General features: G+C 38.2%; 1 protein-coding gene across 1 annotated transcript in view; it reads left to right on the top strand.

Moving 5' to 3' along the window:
• Rorb (RAR-related orphan receptor B) overlaps positions 1 to 22170 on the top strand; it is a 179146-nt gene that overhangs the window by 107409 nt on the left and 49567 nt on the right. Inside the window, exon 2 of the mRNA XM_005408324.2 lies at positions 21658 to 21743. Within this exon, the coding sequence (XP_005408381.1) occupies positions 21658 to 21743 (86 nt within the window). The remainder of the gene's footprint in view (positions 1 to 21657; positions 21744 to 22170) is intronic.

Here is a 22170-nt window from a genome sequence, read left to right as displayed (position 1 = left end):
TCTCTTTTATTTCTCAAACAGCAAGACAGAGGTTTATGACTAGTGTGCTGTTACCATCTCCACTTCACAGAAGAGTAAAGCGAGGTCCTGTTAAGTAGTGAAGCCTGGATTTGTATGCAGCCACTGAAACTCTACAACAGAGATTGTCAGCTACTTGGTCCCCAGGACGTATTTTCTGATACTGCATTTAAAAACCTTTTGAGTTTTCATAATTTGGAAGGTGTAGGTGATACTGGCCTCCAGTAATAGAAGCCAAGGCAGTTTAAAATCCACAGAACAGCACCCCAGAGAGAAGTATATGGCCCAAAATGTCAGTAATGGTGACAGTAAGAAACCCTACCTACCCTTTGCCATTTACCTGTACTTCTTTACCTTTGGATTTGAGCAAAATCATGGAAATCACTATTTCATATTATTGAGAGTTAACTCTGATCCACATTTAATCTCACAATGCTTTCTTGTGGCAATCTTATTGTAATATATTACAACAATGCATTATACTGTACATCAGAATCGTCTTGGTATCTTCTGTAAAATAAATTGTATGGTGTCACATCTCAAAATTCTTCCTGAATTAGTCTAGCATAAGGCTTTTGGGAATCAGATATTTTTTAAAAGCTCCCCAAGTGATTTTAATCTGTAGCCAACTTTTGAGAACATGCAGAGACCAATAACAGACATTTTAAAAGCATGGGACCTTTTCTGTTCTTCACTAAAGAAATACCATAATAATAACTCACAGTTGCCGAATGCTTATTATGTGCCCAGGACTGCACTTACACTTTAAATTCATCAGCACCTCTATCAGGAGGGTAGGCATCCTTACAACTGTGTCAGTGCACTTCAGCCATTTTAATAGAGGACTGCAGACTGATGACTTAGAAAGAACAGAAGCTTCTCACTCCCTGTTCCAGAGGCTGCTTGGTCTAGCGCACCGATAGATTTGCTGTCTGGGGCTTGCTCTCGGTGCCTGGGTGGCAGCTTCTCATGTGTCACAAGCACAGGGGCCGCGGCAGCTCCCAGGCACCTCTTCTGAAAGGCACTAATCCCGGTCATGAGGGCTCTGGCTTCATCTTCTACTCATCTCCCCCAAAACGCCCCTCTTATTACCATCACATAAGGAATTTAGGATGTCAACATATGAATTTGGGGGAGACACAAATATTCAGACCATAACACCACCATTTAACAGATGATGAAACTGAAACATCTGAAGATTAAATAATTTGTCCAAGCCAGACAGCTAGTATGTGACAGAACTGTGAATTAAATGCAGCTCCTTCTGACTGGAAAACCCATGCTGTAAACCAGTAGCTCTGAAACATAAGCCTGCCTTGGGACCATCTGGAGGCTGGGGAAAACACAGATGGCTGGGCCCCGCCCCTGAGCATCTGATTCAGTGGGTCTGGAGCTGGGCCTGAGACTCTGCATTTCTAACAAGTTCTCAGTGCTGCTGTTGATTCTATTGGTCCAGGGACCACACTTTGCAAACCATGTGCTAAAATAGAGCCATTTCTTATAAAATCAAACTGCTTCTTTTTATGATATTTCTTTTAGTTAAGGACTGTATTCATCATGTCCCCCTGATGCTTGGAGGGTATTTGTTTTCTGTCCCACTAACTCAATGTCTTATGATATCAGGCACAGTGCTAAGCATCACATTAGTGTGAAAAGTGTGTAATAACTTTTGCCTCGGATGGAATGGGGCCGAGGGAGAGGCACCCAGGAGAGAGACCAACTGCACTCCAGAGCAATGCCCCTAACTGGGAATAAGAAATCTACCAACAGGAGAAAGACCTACCCCAATGGGACAACAGTCCAAAGTGGCCATTAAATCCAAAATGCCAGGTGAAGGTGATAAAAAGAAAACTATTAAGGAAAAACAGAAAATCAAGCAAAGTTTTTTTGATCCACTATCTTTGTTCCTATGCTAGAACTATGATTAAATAAGGAACAAAAAAAGGCAAGAGCTTTTCTTCTTAACCTACCCTTCATCTCCACTAAATAGTAGCAAGCAGGCAAGTAAACCTACACAGAGAGAGTTAGAGGAGGCCACATAGGAGTAGGCCATGAGACTAGCGTGTAGTCTTCCAGGGTTATCATGAATTAGAAAGCATACACTCAGTCACTGACAAGCCATGTGTGTTGTTGACACTGGAGTCCCACACAGAGAAGGCTTCTATCCCTGTGTAGCTTACGTTCAAGGTGGAAGGTAGGCCTGTGAACAGGATTAATGAAGAAAACCAGGACTAAATGAGTGGTAGAGATGTAGGAGCCCAGGGTAAGAGGAAATCATTGTGGGCAGATGGTCAGGGGACACTTGGGGAGGAGGGAGGTTGGGCTGGGTCTTCACAAATTGGTTTAATGTGGGTAATTGGAGCACAAGTGAAAGAGGTCTTTTTGAGAACAGGAAGATGGCGGCATGAAAGAGGCAGAGAAGTGAGGGGAGAGGATTGCTTTTCCCTGGGATTGCAGGTGAGTGCTAAAGGCAGCTGCTGGCCCAGGCATGGGACAGCCAGGCCAACCAGGAGCTTCAGTTTACTTTGTGCACCCAAAAGGGCTAAAAAAGAGTCGATACAGGAAGTGATGTGATAAAATTATAATTTTAAAGAAATGCCAACCACCTCTCCCTTTCTTCCTGAACACAGGCTGGGTCTCGTTCACACATGAGCGTCCATATCCCACCCGGCCCTGTGTTTCCAGGCAACAATGTTCTGTGCATCTGGATGCTGCCAGTTGTGTTTTGATGATTTTTCTTAGCCATTGCCTACAGGACCAGAGTAGGAGCTGAGTATTTTTCAGTGCTCAGAGGCATTGATAAGGTACTGAAAAGAAGGATGAGAGGTATAAAGTGCTACTCCTGATATGACTTTCAGCCCTCTAAAAACAATGCCTATAAATTCCATTTCAAGCAAGTCAGGGTTAATTACCTCTAAATGATTACTATGAAGGAATTTTATCTTCACTTCTAAACAATGCCTAAAACATTTGGTATCCCCTAAATCTGTTTCCTTTTACCAAAACTTATTAAAAGTTTTTAAATGGCTTTCTTATTTACATTAACTACATATCTTGTGCAAATATTGTTTTTAATGTTACTCAGAAAACTAACAATGACAATGAAAGGAAATAAATAAGATTAACTGAACAGGTTGTTTTTTTGGTTTGGGGAAGTTTGGTTGGTTGGTTGGTTGGTTTGTTTCTCTTGAGACAGTGTCTCACTATGTGGTTTGGGCTGTCCTTGAACTCACTGCACTCCTCCTGTCTCAGCCTCCCAAGTACTGGGATTACAGGCATGCGCCACTATGCTCAGCTCTGAACAAGTTTTAAATGTACACTGGATTGTAAGCTTCATTATTAAATAGCATTAATACTAGCATAAATAACATTAATGCATATTAATGCAAATAGACAGCATTAATATTTATTAATTAATATTGAATAAATGCATGAATAATAACCATTCAACAGCCAAAATGCATATCTCTGAGATAAGCAAATCCAGGCAGATTTAAAATTTCACTGAGTTTGTTGACTTCCCAATACACTCAGACTATGTTAAGCAATTTCACGTTTACTCCTTGTATGAGTGGATGAGCAGGTGTTATGATCTTATATCAGAGTTATACAACCTTAAGATCAGAAGTAGTTAAGTGACTTATCCAGATGTGCTAACTCAAAGTCCAAAGTTCTTTGCTTCACTTTTCCCCAAATTTCTCTAATCATAACATCTAAGTACTTATTACTATAGCTTCCCAGACCTCTCCTCAGAGTTGGGAGTTGGTGGTTGTATTACAAAACCAGACCTATTTGCCTGCCACACAATACTAAAACAATGAGCTTTGCAAAAAAAAAGAATTTTTCATAAGGTGGTCAAGGATGAAGAAGACCAAACCTCAAATTTACCTCCTGATCGTAGGGTTTGGGAATATTTATGGGATAAACAAGCAGGGTGATTTTGGGTGCAAGAAAAGGCACCTGGAGGTGAAAGAATCAGTGGTTCGTGCATGCAGAATCAATCTTCATGCCTTTCATATTTTGCACATGCAGGAAATGGCAGCTTTAGCATGAAGTGAGGGTGTAGTTTTCAGGTTTGGGCTCTGATGACAGAAGATCACTCTGTAGACACTTACCTAGACCTAGGTGGAGTCAGTGGTTTCAACAAAAGTGCTTTCAATCCCTGAGAGATAACACAGGCAACCATTATCATCATAGCCTAGTGTCAAAGGTGTTAGCCACAACCAGGCTAGTGGGAAACTATATTGTTTAGCTGTGTGACCTCCAAAATTAGAGATTTTTTTTAAATCAATTAAAAGCAGTAACTAAAAGCAAATGAAGCTAGAGGGTTTTTTCCCCTTCCCCCTCAGTTTTGGTTGATGATTCTGAGGAACATTTCAGGGGTCTTCAGTACTGGCTTGCCATTAGAATTGCTTTAGAAGCAGTGAAATCCAGATGCTTGACAAATCAGTAGGCCCTAAATGAAATCCCGGCGCATCCACAGTTTAAGCTGTCTAGGTTACTCCAGTGACATCCAGAGCTAGGAATTACTGAGCTCAGCTATGCCATGCTGATGCTTGTATCGACACCCAACCTCCCCCCTCTACCTCATCACCCCCTGTCTTTCTTCCCATCAAAAATAATTTCTACCTGGGAGACTAACATAGGAGAATCACAATTCAAGCCCAGTCTAGGCAATGTAGCAATAGTGAGGCCTTGTCTCAAAGTTCAAAAAGATGGTGTGGAGAGGGAGGACTTGGGATGTAGTGAAGAGAATTAATTCTACTGTAATGTAAGCCAGTAGGGAGGAGAAAAAGGGAGGAGAGAAGAGGAATGGACAGGAAGGAGATCTAGAAACTATTTCCAAGTCATTAATGCAAAGAAAATGAGAGCTGCTGAAGGTGATAAAAGGAGGTTAGGGGTGAGGAGAATGGCTGAGCCATCATGGAACCAATGTGGCAGCAACTCTAAGCAAAAGGTAGCTTTAATGCTCACCTAAGCATTAAGCTGTCGCATACAAAGTATGGTTTTGTTATGGAAGTCAAAGCAGTTTTCACATAGCTGCACATTTATCCTTCCTGGTGACAAGGGTTGAAGATCAAAAATGTCTACCTGTGTGCTTTCATCCCTCTTCACAACCAGAGCGCACTGAGGGATACTGCAAGGAGGAAGGCACTTTAGGCCTCAGTGATCTGCCCGGTAGTGAGTCCCCTACTGGGTCCCAGGCTGTGGCACCCCAGCAGCTGTACAGCATGTTTGTCTTTTTTTCTTCAACTGTAACATGTTTATGTGGTCTGTGAAACAGTTCATGGACCACTGTCATCCAATATCTGGGAGAACAAGAAAATGGTAATACCTTTATGCAGCCCTTCAACACCTAGACCTCAGTAAGAGTCCAAAATAATTCAGGAGAAACTAATTCTGAAGGAAACCCACGCTTAAAATCTGTGTTGACTCTTGTTCTTTACTTGGCATATACATATAGGATCTGTTTCCAATAAGTTGAAAACAAAAGGATATTTAAGTGCAGAAATAATGCATGTACATTCATTTCAGGGGGGGGATGATGTTTTTTAAATGCTGATTGCAATTTAGCAAATGCTGCCTTCTTTAGCCAATATGTAGTGTCAAAAAGAAAAATCAATATTGTCCCTCCTGCCTTCCCCAGCCGAGTACCTTTCAGCCTCTCTTAATGAAATGGAACAGTTGATGCCTTTAACTCCTCTTTCGTTTAATCTCATTAATACAGTCTGTTAGGAGTCTGGTTGTGGGATAACGGAGGGCGGTCATCAGATTGCAAGTGAGAAGTGTAATAGCTTTCAGTTAGACTTTTAATTGGTACGTCAACATGTGTGAGAACCAGCTCAAAACTAAACCTGATGCCACTGGTGAGTTTTACTTTTCTTTCTCTCTTAGAACGTTTAGTGGTATGAACCATTCTCAGGCAAGAAATCAAGCATTTCTAAGCTCTTAGCAGAATAAATTGACAGCTAGGTGAGGGAACAATAAAATAGTTTCTGACTTGAGAATGCATGTAATAAACCAATGGCAGGCTTAATTTTACATTGGAGAATGTATTTATATATAAATATTATAATATCTGCAGGTGAGTTACCACATGTATACATTTTGAGATTAAATTCAAGTAGTCACTCACCACTTTACACTAACATTAGAAATAACAATGTGAATGTACTTAACCACAATTTTGTAGTTTTGATTGTAGTCATTAACATTGTTACAGTTGTGATCATTTGGTTTTCTAATTTTTTTAAAAATTTATTTAGTTTATATATTATACCCGATACTTTTCACATGTAAGAAATCCATTTGGTTGAAAAATTAAACAGTGAAGTTAATTACAGTTTTTTTCTCCTAAATTTTTTACAAGTTAATATATAGTCTGCTCAACACATATTATCTCATAATATGGGTAGGATTGAGCGGGTGTTTTAAATATATTTCAGTGTAAAGTGATTTATTGTCATTTCTCTTCTAATACTGGCTAGCAATGGATAGCAGTTGGAAATATTAAAACTGTGAAGCTATTAAACTGATAATAATAACAAAATATTAAAGCTGAATAATGAAATATTAAAACTGTAAATTTAAATGTTATTAAAACTGATTGCTTATTCTCAATAATATGAAGCTTGCAATTATTCCAAACTAAGTTTTAAAACTAAAGCTAAAATTTCAAATCTATGAACTCAGCATTACATCTTTTTGCAATGATTAGATTTGCCTGGTGCTCATATTTTTAGAAAAAATATATATTGTTTCTGTGCACTGGCTCACTAATATCCAAATATATGTATTTAGGATTTTGTTGGTGAAATAAGCCATGACCAGCCAGATTGCAGTCTGACATCAATGGAGTCTTTAAACAACTATTTATCCTTACTGCTGACAGATTTACTCAGGATATTGTTACTATTGTTGTTTAGAAATTAATAAGACCAGGCGTATTAGCGTCTATGTACCTAATCTTCTTTAAGTCTGAATCACAATTAACAGAGGCCAACAAGTGAACAAAAATATGTCTTTCTCCCTCACTTGGTATTAAAAAATCAAGCATGTAGTTACCTTCTGTTGTAAAATAAAGAAAATAGTGTTTGATTTTAGGGATTTATATGTGCCATTACTCATTTTAGGGATTCATATGCCCATTACTCATTTTTAAAACTGAGCTATGTGAACAAATGTGTTCTTACATTTTGCAAACAGCACTTTTTCCTGTTAAATTTCAATGTGATTCAAAAGGATATCCTAAATTGAAGGTACAGCACTCACTTCTACAGCACATATACTAAACTGAAGGCACAAGCTTTTCATTATTATTGCCAAAGTATATTTATTGCTGTGCCTAGCAATTTCTTGTTTTTACCTGTCTTTTCTCTAATATATTCACCAAAAAACTAATATTCCTGTTGCTTTACAAGTGACTCCAACTTAAACAAAGGAAAAAATAAAAAAACAAAACTTTGGCCTACCCATTCAATCCAACTGGTAGCATCAAGATTCCCTGAGTACCAATTACAGTACAAGATACACAGCTAACAAATGGGAGACCATAAGCATCTCCATTCAAATGTCATTACTGACTGTCAAACAGTGGTTATGAATGTTCTCCTTGTAGACAAATACAGTTCAAAGGGAGGAAATTTGTCAAAATGGAAGGTGGAAATCATTTATTTGCAATACTTTTTGTGCCAATTACCCTGAGTGATGCCTTCTCCGGGACTGAAAAGGTACGGTCATCGTGTTCCTACAACAACTTTGCAGCTTACATAAACACTGAATAAAGCTGTTAGGGATTATGTGCAGCATGCTGGATCTGATGCGCTCAAAAATAAGATAGCTCGGGTCCTATACTATTTAGGATTATGCCGTAATCTCTTTAGAGAAAGTGTGCAGTATCAGCAGAACAGACCCTTCAGTCTTTGAGGAGCTATAACGAGTTCTACATGTGTGGGGTGACTAAACTTGCCTCAGTCCCACGCTGACAACAGGCCTTTGTGGTGCTTAGCAAGGGGTAAAATTATGAGACAGCTTCTTCAGTGAATCCCAGATGACTGTTTCCCCTTGAAATAATTTCTGGTGCTGAATATGGGTAAGAATACTTTCCTTTATCTTATATACATCTCCTGTGTTTAAAAGGCCATATACGTAGTGAGGGACTAAGCCCAAACATGCCTTTCTCTAACATTAGAACTCTTTTCACCTCTAGAGATAAAATAAAAATTAAAATTGGCTCTTCAGCTCTATAATTTCTTTATTTCAAGATTTGCTGCAATAGCAACTGAATTCTAAGTTTGCTAGAACATATATAATATAATAATGTGATTTTTAGTGCAAAAGGTTGCAATGTATTTACCCATTGTAGCATCAAAAATCTTGTAGATAATCTAAATAATTACTTTCTAAAATCTGAACCATAGTTTAAAAATTACTGGTGTCACATTTTCTCTCTTTTTCAGATACAGACACACTTTCACACATACATTTTACCTATGCTCTGTAGTTTAACTATTTGTTGCATAAACAGCTGTAGTTACATTAAGAAAACAAAAGCATAAACATGAAAAAGTGACAAATAGTACTGCTGTTTAGTTTTTTAACCCAAGACCATTATAAAATCTATGAGCCAGTTAAATAAAATCATCATGAGATTAGGAATAAAAATGCAAATATGCTAAAAAAAAACATTCTGATCTTATATGGACATCATCCTAATGGTGGAGCAGTAATTTTCCCAAATATGATAAGATATAGTGTCAGTTGTACATGACAAGACCTCTCTTTTCAAGGTCAAAGCCATTGAAGCTGATTCAGATCACTATATTTTAGAATCAGTCCTCATCCTTTTTCTCTACAGCCCTGACTTGACTTTTTAAAACACACTTCAAGAGACTTAGTCTTCCTTTGCCACCTCCCAACCAGAACGGACATACATTGCTTACTTTCAAACTCCATGATCAGTGCTCAGAATTTCAGAAATAGTCTGGAGAATTTCCATTAATAAGAAGAATGAGGAATAAGTGCTTCCCACCCCAACTCTTCTTTCATTACTTCGCCTTCACCTCTCTCTCTCTCTCTCTCCCTCTCTGTCCTCTGTGTGTGTGTGTGTAATTAATGTTTCAACTTTTAAATTGTCTGACTCTAAATATATAATTTAAGGGCTTTCTTTTTGTTTATCAAACATATTCTTATACCATTGGTCTTTTCAAATATTCTTGGAAAGCATGCACTGTCGCAACTATATCTTAGAACACAGTGAATAATAATACTAGATTGAATAGTATGAAATCACAAATGTCATCAATTTTTTTGCACAAAGACATGCTAATTTCATATGTCAACTTGACATACACGTGACCACAGATAACACTGACTACAGATAAAATTGTGATTTATTGATCATTGTGGAAGTATTTTCTATTTATTTTTCATTTAACCCTATTAAATATGTTCCCCAAAATAAGTTTAAATACTGTACTTTTCCGGAAGTTTACTGTTGTTGTTGGATTGTACTTTCAATCTCTAGCCACTGAATTTGTTTACCATTGCCCTGCATATTTAGCTTGCTGGTTTGCCAAAACCTGGATCAAAAGCCATCTCAACACTAAACCTTCCCAGCTTTCCGCAGCTGAAGTTATCATTTCCTTCTTTCAGGTTAATTCATCAGTCATCCCTCTGCTCTATATTCTGGTTATTCAGGTGTGTGTGTCTGTATGATGATAGTATTCATCTTGAAGACAGAAATTTGGTTTTGGTGTGTCTGTGATTTAAAATAAAACGATGTTTGCTGAATTTGTTTAAGTGTTCCTTACTTGTCTTTGCTAAGCTGTCCCATACAATCCTCGCAATCTCCAGGGAAAGAAAAACCTTTTACAACTAATTTTTTTTTATAAATAATAGACTTTTTAGTACTATTTTATATATACAAAATAATTGATCAAACATTATATAGATTTCCATATACCTAGTAGCACCAAAACCACAATTTCCTCTGTTATTAATATTTTGCCTTATTATGGTACACCTGTTACAACTAATGAACCAATACTGGTACATTTTATTAACTGTAGTCCATAGTTTTGTTTTTTGTTTTTTGGTGATATTTGTTCTTTTTTTTTTTTTTTTTTTTTTTTTTTTTTTTTTTTTTTTTTTTTTTTTTTTTTTGTCTTTTTGAGACAGGGTCTCTCTGTGCAGTTCAGGCTGGCCTTGAGCTCACTTTGTCAGGCTGGTCTCAAACTCACAACAGTCCTCCTGCCTCAGCCTTCCCAGGGCTGGGATTACAGGTTGCAGTCCGTAGTTTACACTAATGTTCACTCTTCTTATAACCGTCTGTAATTGTGGTATCTGATGACAAGTCTCCATCATTACATTATAATTTCCTAAGTCTAACAACTCCTTGTGCTGTATTTACTCATTCTGCAGTCCCACTGCAAACTTGAGCAACCACTGCTTGCTTTTACTGTCTATATAAATTTTCTTTTCCCAAATGTTGTATACCTGAAACTGTACTGTCTTGCTCCACTTTGCAATATGCATTGTTTCTTCCATGTCTCTTTACAGCCTAGTAGCTCTTTTTTGTATTGCCAAATGATATTCCACTGTTAGAATGTCCTTTTGTGGGTTTGTCTGTTCACCTACTGAAAGGCATCTTGGTTGTTTTCAGCTTTGGGCATTATAAATATTGTTATAAATAGGCATGTGCAAGGTTTTGAGGGAGCATAAGTTTTCAACTCAGTTGATGAATATCTAGAAGCACAATTGCTAAGACCAAGTTTAGCTTTGTAAGAATTACCAAATTGACTTCCAGAATGGATGTACCATTTTGTATTCCCACGAACAACAAATGATCATTTCTTTTGTTCTGTATCTTCCTCAGCATTTGCTATGGCCAAGTTTTTAGATTATAGTCCTTCTAACATGTGTGTAGTAGCACCTCATTGTCTGACAATTCCCTAATGACATATAATATTTGGCATCCTTTAATATGTTTATCTACCATTCATACATCATTTTCATAAAATCTCTTCAGGTGGTCTGCCTATTTTTTCCAATTTTAATCATTACTTACCCAGCTTGAAAGCATACTCTGCATCAGATATGTAATTACAATATTTTCTCCTATTCTGTGACTTGTCTTCATTCTCTTAATGCACTTGGATCTTAACATAGAAAAGCTGCATACATTTTCCATTTTCCAAAGGGTGGTGTTTTCTCTTTAATTACAATTCTGTTAAATATATTGGTTTGAGGAGAACTGATATCTTTACAATAACAGAAACATAACTGTCTTTTATTTAGATCTTTGTTTATGCCTTTAAGTGTTTCATTGTCTTTTGGGGGGTCAGATACCCATTTTTCTTTTTTTAATTTTTCATTTTATTTGTACATTTGCAGTTCATGTACTTTACAGTCATCTTGGGGAGTGGTTGCATGTACATATTGCAGCTTGTTTCTTTCTCTTCATTTATTTTATTTTATTTTCTCTTCATTTTTAATCCCCTTCTGTTCCCCTCCTCCTCCGCTCCTTCTTCTTCCAGTTCTCCTATCCCATTTTTCTTTCCTGTTGGTAATATTTGTTTTAGCTCATATTATGACCTATAATGTTTGCCTTAATTGGGGTTAGTAGGTTCCTGTATGTGGTGAAAGGAGGTGTTTTGCTCCTTCTGAATTATTCTCCCAGGAATAGACTCTACCTTATCATTCAAAGTCCTCCGTGCGATGTGTCTGTGAGCTCCATCCCCTTCCTGTCCTTCAGTGAGCTGGTGCTCCATAATCATGAGCTTCCTATCAAAGGTTTCAACTAGATAGAGAACAAGAAAGGGAGCTGAGAGAAAAGGAGCTAAAAAGAGATAAGTTTTATCTACTGAAGCAAAACAATTGCTGTGTTTTTCTCCATATAACTGGATAAGTTAGCTACCAGGTAGAGTACATGTATTTAGTTTTTGTTTTTTAATAAAGTTTTCTTTATAGAGAGTTAGGGCTTGGAGAAGACATCCTCAGGGGAAATTGTAGAGTGTCCCATCTTCCTGTCTAGGGAACCGCTGAAGCTCTTCCGAGTGTTTGAATCGTAGATGCACTGTTACACCACAAATTGTGGTTAGGTGGGAACAGGGGTTGACCTGAGTGTCCACACTCTCATCAAGCACCTGGGCGATGCTGGTGCTGCTGCCAGGGACATTTTCCGTCAGCGAGTCTCAGAACAGGCTTAGGAGATGTGAGAGGAATGTCACAAACACCCCTCATAGGTCCCGAACTCTGTGCTAACTAATCTACTTCAAGGAGAAGGACAACTTTTCAAATATTGCATTTCCAGAATTACCAGGAATAGCAGGGGAAAAAAACTGATGGCCTTACCTCTATCAAAGAAAGGAAATTTTATGTGATTTGATTTTTAAAAAGAAAATGTGTATTTTTTAAAAAATCTTCTTGAGTAGTTTTTTGTTTTGTTTTGTTGTTTTGTTTTTTAATACAGTATCTACAACACCAAGTCTACGGTAGAGGAAAAGTCACTACCAAGCTGTGTTAGGATTGTGGAGATGTAAGTGCAACTCACAATTGGTAGCCTGGAAAGGAACCAGGTAGACTAGGTATTAATTATAATAATGCAAGATGCTTCTGCAATATGCTGGCCCCTCTTTCCTCTGTCTTATCACTTAGCGATGAGAGTTTGGGATTTTTTTTTTCTAACTCTCCAACTGTCCTGCTGCCTTTATGAACAAGAGGAAATGTCTAAAAGACAATGACAGAAACTACTTTTTCAGATCCCATAAAGTTTTTAATTTTAAAGTTAGGAAAATTAAGAATCCCATCAGATCTCAGAATGGATACACCTATGATTACCTGGCTGGCTTAAAACAGTGCAGGCGTGGGGAGCTTGTTAAAAGCAAATTTTGCCTCGATTGGTCTTAGGTATACATTAATCATCTGCATTTTTCCACATTTTTATTAGTGCATATTGGTTCTATAGACTAATAGGTTTCGTTCTGGCAGATTTGTACATGTCCATAACGTACTCCAGTCATTCTCCCACCACATTCCTTCCTCACTGCTCCCCCACCCCATTTCACATTTTGAGGAGGTTTCCATGTGAATAACGTATTTGGATCATATTCATCCCCACTATTACCTGGCCTATAACACTCCCCCTTTTTCTTTTCTTCTTGTCTGATATCATCTTTTTCATATTACACATATTAGATAGACCATGTGATATTTATCTTTTTTCTTTTTTGATATTTATGTTTCTGAGTCAGGTTTATTTCACCCAACATGCTGATCTCCAGATCCACCCATTTTTCTGCAAATGACAAAATTTCATTCTTTTGAATGGGTGAGTAATGCTGCTTTGTATACACATAGCACACTTCAGCCCTCATCTGTTCACAGATACCTAGGCTGGTTCCATATCTTGGACTTTGTATACTATGCCACAGTGAGTATGAATATGCAGGTATCCCTATGGTACACTGACTTTAATTCCTTTGGTTATATATCAAGTGGTGGTGCAGCTGGATCAGTTTCTCTCTATTTTTAGTTTTGTGAGGAACTCTCATACTGATTTCCATAGGGGCTATACTAATTTACATCCCCACTGGCAGTGGAGATGGTTTCCTTTTTCCCTGCCTCTTCACCAACACTTGCTGTTTTTTGTATTCTTCGTGATAGCCATTCTCACCTGGGTGATGTGGAATCTCAATGTAGTTTTGATTTGTATTTCTTTAATGGCTAAAGATATTGAACATTTTTTCACATATTTATTGACCATTTGCACTTCTTCCTTTGAGATGTGCCTGTTCAATTCTTGATGGGCTATTTGGTTTTTTGATAATAAGTTTTTCGAGTTCTTTGTATATTCTAGCTATTAATCCTCTGTCAGAAGAGTAGGCTGTATCTTTACTCTGTTGGCTATTTCCCCTGCTGTGAGGAAATATTTTTAATTTGCAGTGTTTCATTTGTTGATTCTTATTGTTTCTTGTGCTCTTGGAGTCCTACTCAGGAAGTCTTTGTCTGTGCCTGTGCCTCCATGTATTCTCTGGTATTTTCATTGAGCAGTTTCAAGGTTTCAGTTCTTATACCTACACCCTTCTAAAAGTGGATATCTAGCTTCTCAGCATCATTTCTTAAGGAGGCTGTCTTTTCTCCAGTATAAGCTTTTTGCTCTTTTGTCCAGAATCAAATGACTGTGAATGTGTGGGTTTGTTTGTGTGCCCTCTATTCTGTTCCCTGGTCTGCATGTCTGTTTTTGTGCCAGTACCATGTTGTTTCTGTTACTACGCCTCTGTAGCACGATTCGAAATCAGGTATTGTGCTGCCTCCAGTCATGGTCTTGTTACTTAGGGTTGCTTTGGCTGTTCTGGGATTTCTGTGTTTCCATATGGATTTTAGGATTATCTTTTTTCACAGATGATATGGTCCTATACATACAAAACCCTGGAGAGTCCGGTGAAAGACTTTTAAAGCTGATGAACAAATTCAGCAAAGTAACAGGATATAAAATCAACATCTAAAACCAGTAGCTTTGTCTACACAAATTATAGACTAGCCGGCAAAGAGATCAGGAAAACAATTTTATTCACAATAGCTTTAGAAAAAAATTTTTAGAAACTAAATATAAATCTAATCAAGGAAGTAAAAAACCCATTCAGAAAACTGAACAAAGAAATTGAAGAGGATACTAGAAGATGTAAAGGCCTCCAAGTTCATGGATTAGCAGAATTAATATTATTAAAATGGGCATACTATAAAAAATGATTTACATGTCCAAATACCATGACATTCTTCACAGAACTAGAAAAAGCTAACCCTAAAAAAACTAACTCTATCATTTGAATAGTCCATATTTTTAACATGCTCCAAGGTCATGCCAAAGCCACTGGTCTGTGGACCACATGGAGTGGTCACAAAAGTGGGTAACTACTCTCAACCTGAATAATGTTGAGTCCAATACATATATTTTTTCATTATAGTTTAACATTGACAAGATAAGAGGTATTTAGTGGGCATTAGTTCATAAGTTATGCAATTAAAACCACTATAACTTACAGAAGTGATTTAATTTGCTGATGACAGGAACATTTAACTTATCATCAGTACACTCATCCTTCCCTTATCCATTGGGGGGGAGGGCGCGGGGATTCATTCCAAAGCCCTCACTCAATGGATACCTGAAACTGTAAAGTACCAAACCATGGATATGCTGTTTTTTCCTACAAATGCATACCTATGATGAAGTTTAACTTATAAATTAGGCACAATAAAACAATAAGTACAAGCAATAGTAAAATAGAACAATTACAATAATATATTAACACAAGAGTCAATCAAATAACTGTCAGCTGTTAGAGAGAGCTACTAAGTGACTAGTAGGCAGGTAGCATATACAGTGTGGATACAGTGGGCAAAGGGATGGTATTCATGCTAGGGGTAGGATGGAGCAGAGCAAGCAATTTAAAAGTGATGAATTACTTATTTCTGGAATTTTCCATTTAATATTTCCAGATTATGGTTGACCTTAGGTAACTGATACCATGGAAAGCAAAACTGGATAAGGAAAGAGCTCTGTAAATGCTTTAACTGGTTATGCTAATTATGGTCATTGGTATTTGTTGGTCTCGTGTTTTACTGTTTCAGACCTCTAGGGAGTCAGCATGAACAGCAACTCTGGGCAGTAAATGCTCATGTGAGAGATAAATCAGTCCCCCACATAATAATCCTAAAAATTATGCCTCTAAAAAAACATTTTTGCTGTTATCATGTGGTAGTAATTAATTTCTTAATCTAGCTTCCATTAACATGCAATAGAAGGAATCATAGTAATGTAAAACTAAACGCATCTCTAAGTCATTTAGGAGCTCTCTATCAACCAAGCCAACGGAACAGAAAGCTCAAAGAGCCCACTACCCAGAGTACTACAGAGAAGAGTCTGTAAAGAGAAGGAGAGTCCAGATGGTAGAAATGAGAGTGTAAAATTAGAATTCACTGAACTTCATGCACTGTATTAGGTGTTTGGGCAGGAAGGCTGCACTAAGATGCTGTCTGTGCTGATGAGATATATACATGAACACATCCTAGCCCACTGTGAGTGAGCTTCACCTAAACTGGGTACAGTGACACATGCCTATACTCTCAGCTCCTCAGGAAGCTGAGGAAGGAGGGTCCTAAGTTCAAGTGCAGCCTGGGAAATTTAGCAGGACTCAATGAAAAAAGAACCCCTATCTAGCATGATATGAAGAATACCAAAAGTCAAGATTTCTTTCCCTGTGGGTCTGTTTTCCACACTTCCATCCCACCCAATTCTTAGGGCTATTGTCTGATGAATCACAGGTGCAGATGTAGCAGATCTCAGGGGTATTCATCACTGTCCTTTGGTTGTGTTGTTATATGAGATTAGAAAATTTTGGACCTGATAGAGGTAGATACCATCAGTCTGCCAATGAGAGAAGGAAAGAATACAAACAAAGATTTTAACTTGGATTTGTCACAGATGGTAGTGAGATACAATTTGGGTAGATGAGATACAACTTGGACTACTAAAACCATCTGCAAAGGATTTTTAACCAAAATAGTCATCTTTATTGGAAACTTTTACATGTGTAAATTGTGCTTCACTCAGACATTAAGAGATTTAATTGCTCTGTCCACTTTTAGCATAACTGCAAAATTATGGGAAACAGAAACAGGCAAATCAAGTGTCCAGGAACTTAGCCTGTGCTGTATCCAAGAACAATGTCCAAAGCCTAGGACTCAGCCTGGTAAATGCCTCGTCTTTCTCTTCAGGGAATAAAACAACCAGAAAACAAAAGATGCTGCAATATAACCCCAAATCAAATACAAGAAACATAGGTCATTCCTCAGAATTTTCATTTCTGACCTGTCTCCTGTTTGAAAGTTTTTAGTTTTTGTTTTATTGAGACAGGATCTCACTAAGGTGGCTAGCAGTACCAGATTGGACTCAAGCCTGCAACCCTCCTGCCCCAGCCTCCCAGAGCACTGGGATTACAGGGGTGTGCCATCATGTCCAGATTTGAGGGAGGGTTGTTGTTATTTTGTTTTGCCATTTGCTGTTGTGCCTGTTTTGTTTTGTTTTGTGGCCTTTGCATGAAATTCACAGGGTAAAGAGAATTCCTTGCAAATAATTTGATTCATTTAATTCCTTTTGGGAGCCTAAAGTGTGAGAATCACCTGAGAACCTTTCCCAAAGTGGATACCCCTTCCCAATCATGATTCTGATTTCTTCTTTTCACTGTCAATATGAAGGATCAGTATTGCTTCAAACCTCCTGCATAGAAGGAAGTATATCAAATCTCATTTGTACAGAAAGAAAATTAGACACCACTGAAAACAAAAAAAAACAAGTATGACCCTTATCCCTGTCCTAACTTAGAAGCCCAGAACATAAACATGAGTATGTGGAGGTGAAGGAGTTGAAATGTCAGGAAAGAAGAACACAAGAACAGGTGCAAGAAAAATGGTTCTTACAACCAGAAAGCCCCTGCGAGGCCCGGTGTCACTATCTTTCCTGACGGATGCCTGAAAGAGTTAAGGTATCTGGGCCACCAGCGTGATGCATATTCCAGCAAACTCCTTAGCCTGGCTTAGTCTATCAACCTCAGTGCCTGCTGTCACCTCGGGAGGTTAGAGGGAGGAGAATGAAAAATGTGTAAACTTTGATAAGCAGGAAGACTTGAAGCTTGGTGACTTTGCACAAGGTTGTGGCAGAAGACACTAAGCAAGGGAAGGACCTTCAAGGAGCAGTGGGAGAGAGAATTTCCCTCTGCAAAGAGGGAGGGAAATGTTGGCTACTCTGTAATTGTTGGGTACGATTTGCCTGCCAGCTCTTGGGGTGTCATATCAATCATACTTCACAAATTGTTTTAGGATAGGGACAGTATCACATTATTTTAAATCATTCATGACACGGCAACTGTGAGAATATTGTTTCAAAAAAAGAGAAAACCTATGTATTGTTGCTTTTATAAGCAGAAACTGAATTGGTAAGTAAAATCTTCACAACAGTCTACACAAAGGCTTATTAATAGGAAGATATAATTGGAACATAGAAGATATGGACAAAATGAAAAATGAGTGAATCTCAAGCCACCTTGAGGACATCTCAACTCTTCTCAGTGTGTCTCTCAAGGAATACTATGGATGAATAAATCCAAGGGTCAAGAAAAGTACAAAGTCAAATTCCCTCCTTAGTCTCCATCACTCTTTGCTGTCACTGCTGGTGAGGTCCAGGACACCAAACCCTCCCAAGGTATTCATCTCGAAACGATGACATAGTATGTTGCCAGGGGTATATTCACTGTGTGACAATTCCACAGGACACTCTGCCTGGTGTGATGGCAAGACATTTAGAAATGACAAATGCCAGAGCAGCAGTCTGATCCGTTGTCCTAATTAGTGCCCGACATACTCCGTCCTGGAGATATACTTTATAAAATACAGAATATGAACTATAAAGCTGTAGCTCAGAGCAGTTAATTTTTTAAGTGCAAGAAAAGGAAAAGGACTACTGCTTTAAATAATCTAAATGTGTCTTCACCGCTAATCAACCTCAGATGATTTATTCTGCTAAAATGAGTAAAAAGTAGTCATAAGCTTTCCAAACCTATATCCCCTTCCTATACACAGTAACACATATTTTAAGTGACTTCATCTTTTAAAAATGCTGTTAAAGTGTTTATAGCTCTCCAGGATTACATGTTGAGCCAGGATTATAAATATGTATAAATATGCAGATGCTCTATCAAATGTTCTTCATCTCATTTGTATTTCCAAAGTTGTATAGGATAACCTTTGTGCCTTTCAAAACATCTTCTCCCGCCCCAGGGGGTAAATTACCTCTATTTTCATTTCCTTTAAAGTTAGATCATTTTATAATTAAGAACGTATTCAAGCAGATTCTCCCCATGTGTAAGCTACTCCCTGGGGAGTAATTTATTCAACGAGAGCCCCTGTGTTAATATCATATAAGATAAAAGATATATAATAGGTACCTGGGATTTTGTTAAGTCAGTTTTGTAATCATGATAAATAATCTGTTTGAAAGGTTATCACTTTTTAAAAGTCCATGGTGCAAATAACTTATAGTGTCATTCATTAGGTTACTTGAAAGTGACGAGATCTTTAATAAAGGACTAATGGTGTGGTTTGTTATTTTTTTTTTTTGTCCAAGAACATTAGAAAAGCCAGCTAACAATGCTAACAATGACACTGCCGATGAAGACATTTTTAGCTCTATTATTTACAGATATCCACTTGAACCTCACAAGTCTATGAAGTTTGTCAGCTAAGCTTTGTATTTATAAAGCAGAAAACATAACAGAAACATAAGATCAGAGATTTCATCTTCACCATGGCCCCTAATCACTAATAGATTTAAGACCGGAACCCAGGAGGACAGAAGAGAATGACCTCAAATCTAGTATCTTTCCGTAGCAGAAAATCTTGAAAGCAAATACAAGTTCAAGTAATCCAAAGGCTAAAAGAAGCAGAAGTGAACTGAAATACTTATTAAAACTTATTTAAGTGACTACCTATTCTGATGTTTTAGGGCTTTTTTGCTGCCACTTCAGGAGTTCAAAATTGTGTTCTTACTTTGATTTACCTCAAGTGAGAGAATGTGTTATTTAACATCACATCAGCTTGAAAGCATCATTAACAACCTTGCTCCTCAGCTTTTTCATATAAAAAATGGGAACATAATATTGATCTTTCTACCTGCAAAGATGATTAGAAGCGTCTGTAAAATACTTCTGAAAACAATATGCTACCATAAAGCTAAAAATTGCTTATTTTTAAAATGCAAAATAAGGCTGGGCATGGTGGTACACACCTGTAATCCCAGCACTCAGGAGGCTGAGGCAGAGGATTGTTCTGAATTTGAGACCAGCCTGAGCTACAAAGTGAGCTCAAGTCCAGCCTGAACTGCATAGCAAGGTCCTGTCTCAAAAAGACAAAAAATAAAATAAAATAAAATAAAATGTGAAATAATGAGAGGTAATGTTTTACATTTGTTTGTTTTGTATACTTGAGTGAAAAACTATAGAAATGTATCCAAGTGGCAGATCAATATATAAAGCATTTTGAAGCATATTTTGCAGAATTATTTTACACTGGGAAAGAAAATAGTCAATCTTGTTAGTGTGCATAATTTCAACAACTCCTAAAAATACCATTAATGACAGAGGAATTTCCGCATTCTAAGTAACCTCTGCAGTAATGACTTAAAATCATCTTTCCAGTAGGATTCGTGTGCAGAGGCCTGCAAGGCATCATCCTAAATGGCACACATGAAGAATGGAAATCCTGGGCCATGTTGTATTTTGCAAATCCCTCATTTTTTGTCAAACTCACTACTTTATCTCACTCTCAAGACTTGGGGGCTAGAAGCAACTTTCGGTTCTTCATCCATGTTATTCTCTCTGTCATCATAGTCTCACTGCTGCCTTTCAAACACCGTTCAACCTGCTTTGTCATCTCCATCCTTCCTACCAGTGTGTAATCCCTGCACTCATCTCCAAACACTCACTAGGAATAACTTCAGTGGGTCTTCTGTTCTGATTAGCCTGCCAAACCTGTCTTTCTAACTTAACAAAAAAACCACATCTTTCATCACTCGCCCTGTTCCCTTTGATCATTTCAGTGGTAGGTGGGATGAGGAGAAAACTCCTCGGCCTGACTCTGGTAGAGCCACAGACTGGCCCTACCCCTCTATGTGACCCTGGGACCCACACTGCATGACAGCCAGCTGCTGCACTGTTACCAGTCACAGTCCTCCCGGACCTCCATGCTTCCTCACTCCCCGCCCTTTGCCTTCTCTTCAGACTAACCAAATGCCACACGGTCTTCAAAATGAAATGCTTCCATCTCCAATGAAGCTATTCTGGCTCCTATAACATTCCTGCTCAGCACCAACATGATGCATTATTTTTCTCTGATTTCTCCGTGTCTTCATTAATATGATCATTAGAAATTGTCTCATTAATTTCTCACTAATTGAGATTAGTTGTCTCATTAATTTGATTATGAGAAGCCTCGCCATATCTTCTTGTGTCACCAGTCTTCAGCATCTTAGTGGACACACTGACCATTCTTCCTGTACATTGAGCTGATTCATGATTGACATTTTCACAAGTAATCATCCAACCACATGATGTGTAAAGCTGCCACACACACACACACACACACACACACACACACGTGCGCGTGCGCCCTAGTTTTCCTTTATTATTTAATGTATGGAGCTAAGGCCATGTGAAACATCTTAGGGACTTCATGTTTCAAATGTAAAATAAGAAATCAACAATCATGAGTTCAAGGGATTTGGCATCAAACTATTTTAAGGTTAAGTTTAAAATCGAAAAAACAGTGAAAAGTTTAGAAAACTTCAGGTTTCTCATTATTTCTTTATTTAATTATTTTAGTTTGAGAAGAAAACAAACAGTAATGGTAAATGGTTGTCCCTTCGCTTAGAAGACTCCAGGGAAAACCCCTGGAGTAGCAATGGGTGACTCCACACCCCCGCTCCCACCCCAGGGTCTTCAAACATAAGTATCCTGGTGGGGGGAAGAGATACAGAGGGTGAGAGAGAGACAACACTGTACACTGAAAATGTCTGGCTTTCCCTTTCAGCACAAATTGAAGTGATACCATGCAAAATTTGTGGCGATAAGTCCTCCGGGATCCACTACGGAGTCATCACGTGCGAAGGCTGCAAGGTAGGGACTGGCTCCGGAAGCGGGCGCGCCCTACAAGACCTTCCGGAAGAACACACGCGGGAGGTTGCCTGAGCCTCCGCTGGGGCTCAGGACCTTCGGCTTGGTGGGCACGAGGGCGTTGTTTTCTGTTTGTCTTTTCCCTCTTTTTCTTGAAGTGGTCAGCAACTCCTTAAAAACGGGTGCTTACAGAAAGGCTTGAATTATTCCCATCTACAGAGATGTAGACATTGACTCTTGCTCTTTTATCAGTACTTTCTCCAGTATATTCCATGGTACTTATTCCAGTGTGACAGAACTAAAGATTAAACTAAGGATTAAAAGACAAATTATCGGGGCTGGGGATTTAGCTCAGCGGCAAAGCGCCTGCCTGGCAAGCGCAAGGTCGTGAGTTCGGTTCCTGGTACCGGAGAAAAACCAAAAAAAAAAA

The sequence above is a fragment of the Chinchilla lanigera genome, unplaced genomic scaffold (genome assembly GCF_000276665.1).
Source record: "Chinchilla lanigera isolate Chin_1 unplaced genomic scaffold, ChiLan1.0 scaffold00111, whole genome shotgun sequence".
Lineage (NCBI taxonomy): Eukaryota > Metazoa > Chordata > Mammalia > Rodentia > Chinchillidae > Chinchilla > Chinchilla lanigera.
Note: the sequence above shows the minus strand (reverse complement) of the source record. Positions and strands in the feature narration are given on the sequence as shown.